The following is a 6,506-nucleotide window of genomic DNA, read 5'->3' as shown; positions in this document are numbered from 1 at the left end:
GGGGGGGGGATAGGATGCTCGGCACAGAGCAGTAAAGTTAGAGGAGGTCAGAGGGGATGGATGGATGCTACGTGGCACCAGACTGGCATCTAAAAGAGTGATTGATCATCTGGACCGAGAAACGGCTCAGACTCGCATCGGCACAGCAGAAAATTGCTGACCGGCATATAATCCTGAGTCGGCACACGTCAACACATCTTTAAACAACATGCTCAACATCCCTAAACTTCAGACACCCTGACAAGATGACTGCAGCCTGCAGCAGCCCCCCCCCCCCCCCCCCCCCAGGAGGAGGAGGAAGAGGAGGAGGGTTTTAAACTCACAGAGATATTCAGCTGAGTAATGATGCCGGAGTGTGACAACAAAAAAGAGAGGAAAGAGAAAGCTGTTCGTGTTTTTTCCTCTATGTCTGTGAAGTCGTTGTGCACAGCCTGCAGAGATACACATGCAATCATAACACACACACACACACACACACACACACACACACACACACACACACACCTGCTCAAAGCAAACTGAAAGGCACATTATTGAGCAGCGTGGAAATGAAATGTTTCACTTATTTTACTTAACTTGTGTGTTATGAATGATTGGTTCATACATCGATATCTGTGGCTTTTATTTAGGCTCCAGTATTTGGTTAAAACCGAGAGTCAAGCCTATCAAAGTCAAGACCTCATCTACGAACTTTAGCAATTTCAGTCATAGGGTTCACAGTGGGTAAGGGGGAAATGCGTGGTGTCCCATGGTGCAATGCTGCAGCAAATGCATGGATGCCATCCTGTCCATTGCGTCAAAACATATCTCTCCTGTTGACGTTTTCAGGTTTTAAACCTTTTTCCCCCATGAATCACAGCAGCCACACAGATAACAACCACAGATACACAGACCGGTGATCCGCTCATCACTCACCCCGCTCTATCTGCGCCCTGGCGGAGTCCAGCTGGTGCTCCGTGCCGATCTCCCCGATCACTATCAGCGCGTAATAGCCGCTCCGGTTGAACGGCACCCCGTGCCGCCGTCTCCCGCCTCCTCCTCCTCGCCGGTACCGTAGTCGCTCCTCGGACCCCGGCGGTGGCGGTGGCGCGCTGTAGCCCTCGTCTTCTTCCACCACCGAGAGCGCACCACGGAGCACCGGGATCTCCATGGCAACAACCGGTGAGGTGGAGGATGAGGAGGGGATAACGTGTTCAAAAGTACAGATTAATTTCCGGTGAAACTTTCAAAATAAGAGCGCTTTGGTGAATGTGTTCCGGTGGCGTTCACGACTGTATTATTATTGTGCTGCAGATTGGTGAACGTTTTTGTATTTAGACAAAAGACACTTTAAAATAAAATAAACAGCTATGTCAAAATTAACAATAGCAATAATAACTCGATAAACGCTAAGTAGCTCACCAACAATAATAATACTTTTTTTTTGCCATAATAATAATTGCATATCACAAAATATAGTTTATAGGTATTTTATATTTCATACTGCCATGTTATTTAATTAGAATCTGCTTTAATCAACTGGTTGACGAAGAAATGACAAACATTTCAGATGATCAAAATAGTGCAGGCATGAGTCAAAACTTTATTTTTACCTGTAAGGAGCGACTCTCTGTGTTAATGTCGCCCCAAATACTCATTGAATCCCTCCCGATAGACAGCTGACACCTGAAGAAAATACCACAAGAGATGTGAGATGCTCCTGAACAGCAGGTCAAAAAATAAACTTTTAACGTAATCCCTCCATGTTTGCTAACAGAACGCCACGTGAACCAATCACGCAGTAGCGCGACTTCTGAGGTCGCAAATGACGTGATGCTAACAACAAGCTAACGTTAGCTCGAGGCGATGCAGAATTTAAGCTTGCACAGTTATCCTGCTGTTTTTAAGTTTACCCGAGATATAATTGCCCGAATTCACAGGTGAATTAGCATCATGGAAGCCTTTTCTTGTCATGTACAAGACTGACATGGTGTTTTAATATACACATAACGGTTTAATATAACGCAGCTAAACGTAAAACTACAAACATTCCCATAATGCAACACTCTGTTCACTAACACCCACTAATTTGCAGAGGGGAAAAAAACGTTGCTTGTTGAGTTTAATGGACTCAAATTAAACAGCCATGCAATGAATCATGCATTCGTTAACGTTAAACATGAATGTTCAGTTTTTTTCCTTTAACTGTTTATTCAACTTTAAGGTCATTTTGGAGGATGTAGTTTGTGGTGCTGCTGACAGGTGTTGCTATTTTTCTGTCCACCACATGAAATCATTTAAGGGTAAGCTAAATAACACAAACACTTATTTTTTCCAATACAGTGCAAGTACATCCTCCAAAATGATCATGAAGTTGAATCTCTAAAACCTTATACCATGCATGAAGGTAGTGTATGTAGCTGGTATGGTATTATACATTAGACTGCATTTGTTTTTAGATAGGTGTCCCTAATAAACTGGCAGCTGATTCCTGTTTTCTTACACCAGGAATGACACTGCATTTACACACATTGTGGCATCCAGGAAGTAGCTCCCATCCTGTCATGCTTATGCATGAAAAACATGAATATGACACAAACCAGTTACACGTACAATGTTCCACTGAAATCTCACAAAAGCTGAATCAGACAGCCTGAGCGTAACTATAAACTGAACGAGACACTTTATGGAAAAGATTGTACAGTCTAGCAGGATTTAAAGGGAATTAGACCTTTCTAAACGTCAATCAGGCACTGCCGTTCCCTCTTCGTCAGGAACCAGATGAAGTATGAATGTAGTCAGTCGTGTGCAGTGAATGTGGAAGACTTATTAAAATAATCTGTCGAGAATTAAAGGACAACACAACGTGTTTTTTTATGCACACACACACACACACGCACACACACACACGTGTCAGGGCACATCGATAAAGACAGAGAGAGAGAATGCAGGCCGGCCTTAAAATAGCCTCTTTCTTCTCAGAGAAATGTTCCTCATTCAGCTTTTCTCCCGGTGTAACCTTGAGCTTGGCACATTTCAGTGTGTAGCAGAGGGCGTCTCAGCATAAAGTGTCAGCATCACACAGAGGGGATAATAAGGAGGTCTGCACCAACGTCTGTTGGGCCCCACAACAAAGGCTGCACCTTCCTTTTACTGCGATTATTGCTGGTTTAACACGTGGCAGGAGATATCTGCAAATACAAGCACACGTTTTCAGATCTCTCCCGGTTTGTAAATACTTTCCTTTCATTTAACCAATGTTCTTATTAAAGTTAGTCTTTCGTGTGCTGTTTTGTATTAGTAATTCTGATTCAAAATTCAAATACCCCAACATATCTCTTACTGGTTTCACATTAAGCTGAAGTGAAATGGTTATCAGGCATATGTTTGTAAGAGACACAATGAAAGAAGTACAAATAAACAGTAGCAGTGTGAAGATACCTCATGTTTTGTTTTGCTGCAGGTCTTTCTGACAGTGAGTCAGCACTTCACTTCAGCGCAGACCTGCAACACAGACTTGCTTCCCTCTAGTGGTAAAAAATAACGAGCCTCCCTGCTCATTACAAATCAGTGGATGATGTAAGCTGTGATACATCTGTAGGTTGTGGCTGAGAAAATTGTCAGATCCACTAGAATATACAAATATATCTCAGTTCTGGTTTTCTATTGTAAAAGACAAAGCACATGTTTAATCATAGACTAAAACGTTTTGAAGTAGATGTTCAGAGGAGACACTAGAAACATTTATACACATTTTAATGGAAAGTTCCACAGTAAAACTCTTTGTTCTCCTTTTATTTCAAGAACAATGTGACTTTACTCAAATAAAAGACAGTAAATTGTGTCTGACACTCCCAATATTTCACCTTTAATTTACAACTAATTCCCATTTTTTGCTCTCCAATCAGACAATGTTGTGTCCGTTCTTCAAACATGAAGCAGATTAGATCATTTTCATCCCAAAACCACAATATCTACTGTGCATTACTGTATCAACATATGGAACGCTATAGCCTGGCCTCTACCTCGCCACCTGCTGGACAAAATATATTAAAGCATATTGTTCCATTAACACAGTATCCATCCAACCTAATATTTGTATTACTCAATATATACTACCATCATCAAAACTCAAAAAGCTATAAAAACATGTGTATTAAAGTATGAAAATGTCGGGTTTTAATTAAAACGTGTAAGAATAAAATGAGAGTTTAAGTGTCATACGCTTTGAGAATAAGCTAAAACATGAACGGGTTGAGGTTAAATTTATATTTTACGCTTTAATTCGTTGTGATTTAACTCAATTTATTATTACTTTACAATTCACTTGAGGTAGATCCCATTTACGACTGGCAGCAACAGCGTCGTCTTTCACAGACAATAAAGCAAATAAAACATAAGCCCTTTGCAGGATGTAGTTCACCGGCCGTCCTAGTAGTGAACTAAATGGCGTTTGACGTTTACTGATCTTATTACATAGAAAGAGATGAAGATGTAGAAAGAGAGTTCAGGAAGGTTTGGTGAAAAACTTCACTCACTGGCTGGTTTGTTACAGAAACCCAGGTGTTGGTGATGAGATTGTTCGGTGATTATAATGCTGCAGATAAACCACTGGGACCTTTCCTCGTCTCTCATTACTTGCACCATCTCAGCAAAACATGGATTGTATATTTCTGTAGAATTCACCTTGTATAAGTGACATTAAAAGCAAACCTTAATTAAGAAATTAAAAAAACAAATCTTTCAATATGTGTCTGACTTTCAGGTTGCAGTGAAGAAGGAAACCGCGCGGTTGGCTCTTGGAGTCACCGACCCGTCTGGCCCAGTTTGTTGATGGATGCGTTTGATGGGAAGTGGCCGCAGTTATTCTGAGGTCCAGACTGAGTGACAGACACACAGACAGACGGTCGAAGCAGCAGTTCGGGTTTAAGTGTGGATTCCCCACAGAGTGTCTGGGTTAAAGGTCGGCCTCTCCTCTTTACTTTGTGTCCGGTCGTCTCTCTCTTACATATAGAGAGGAGGAAACTGAGGGAGAAATGTGAGACTGGTCTTGAGCTATTGATGAGAGAGCCGTCTACAGCTGCTGTTTAACAGAATTTAAACGGGGCAGGAATTTCACTTAACCCTTGTGCTATCCTGGGGTCATTTTTGACCCCAGGATAGCACAAAATGTTCTAAATAAATGAGACATCATATTTTTGGTTTAATATTGAATGACTTTTCCTAATTTAATGGGGACAACTGGGTAAACACAAACTCAACATGTTGATATGTAAAGTTTTATGTAAAGCCATTGAAACACCCAAAAAATATGTCTTTCCAATTTTAGGTCAATCAGGGAGATTTTATGGTGATCTGCATATTTCTCCATAGTCCCGTAACAGGGGGGGTTGTTTTATTTAAAGGGCTATTTAGGTAGTCAACAAAAAACTAAGTACCTGACACATAAACTTGGGTAGCAATTTTAATTACAATAATGCTCTGCAGGTTCAAATTGCTGGGGTCAAAAATGACCCCAGGATAACAGGTGTTAGTAAATTTGAAGGTAACAGGAGGGTTTTAAGTAACATCCGTGCAAGCAAGCAACATATCAGCAAAGCATCAGAGAGTGTGCAGCTGCACTGACTGTACAACCAGTGCAGACTACAGGCAAGAAAGGTCTAACATGTCCTGTCTGCAGGTGGAACAAGTAAGAGTCAACATCAACATGTCTACGTCTTCAAGTCTAAACTGCGGCTGCTAGAAGCTTCCCTTTCAACTCGGTCTCCTTCAAAATGATGTTCTCACAAACCTAAACTGCATTCATCATTTATTTTCTTCCAGATTACAGTCGCAGTTTTGAACATGGGATTAACGTTGTAAATTGAAAGGAAACAGAAAAGTCATCAAAACTTGGTTTTGGTTCGGCAACAAAAGAACATAGTTAGTTTTAGATGAAATCATGGTTTTGTTGCACGTGAACAGAATGTTTCGGAGAGCAGGCGGTCCATTAACATCACTTGTTCATGTCCTTTTTGATCTGCATCCCTTTAAATCAAGGTAACGTCTACTTGTGCAATATTTTATTTTAAGAATTTCTGTTTCATTTAGTAATATTTGGATCACTGTGAAATAACATCATTCATTTATTCACAAAAAATCAGCAGAAAAAGCTTTTGTTTTTTTTCTGTTATTCATCTTGTGCCCCTTCAGATTTATTTTAATAAATAGTTCTCAACCCCCAGATTGGGAACCGTTGCTTTAGATGGAGCAGGTGGTAAACAAACAGCGCCCCCTTGTGGAGAATAATGAGGCGTGGTTCAACAGTAAAAAGTGTCTTTACCTTTTCAATAATATCACATCTAAGTGACCAGAATCAAAGAATCATCGACTGAATGTTTATAAGATTAGAATATTGGTGAAAAACTGATTAAACAAACCCAGAGATTTCACATCGACACATCAGAATATTAGAATTCCTTTTTGTTGTAAAATATTCATAACAATATCAAAAACTATAGGATCATTATAATTAAAACAACGACATG

The 6,506-nt window shown here is 40.4% G+C and overlaps 1 protein-coding gene across 1 annotated transcript in view; it reads right to left on the bottom strand.

The window, feature by feature from the left end:
• map1ab (microtubule-associated protein 1Ab) overlaps nt 1–1,185 on the bottom strand; it is a 63,719-nt gene extending 62,534 nt beyond the window's left edge. The window contains exon 1 of the mRNA XM_031864842.1: nt 916–1,185. Coding sequence (XP_031720702.1) covers nt 916–1,150 — 235 coding nt within the window. The 5' untranslated portion in view covers nt 1,151–1,185. The remainder of the gene's footprint in view (nt 1–915) is intronic.
• Between the last annotated feature and the right edge of the window lie 5,321 nt (nt 1,186–6,506).

The sequence above is a fragment of the Anarrhichthys ocellatus genome, unplaced genomic scaffold (genome assembly GCF_004355925.1).
Source record: "Anarrhichthys ocellatus isolate YVR2014 unplaced genomic scaffold, GSC_Weel_1.0 scaffold2, whole genome shotgun sequence".
Lineage (NCBI taxonomy): Eukaryota > Metazoa > Chordata > Actinopteri > Perciformes > Anarhichadidae > Anarrhichthys > Anarrhichthys ocellatus.
Note: the sequence above shows the minus strand (reverse complement) of the source record. Positions and strands in the feature narration are given on the sequence as shown.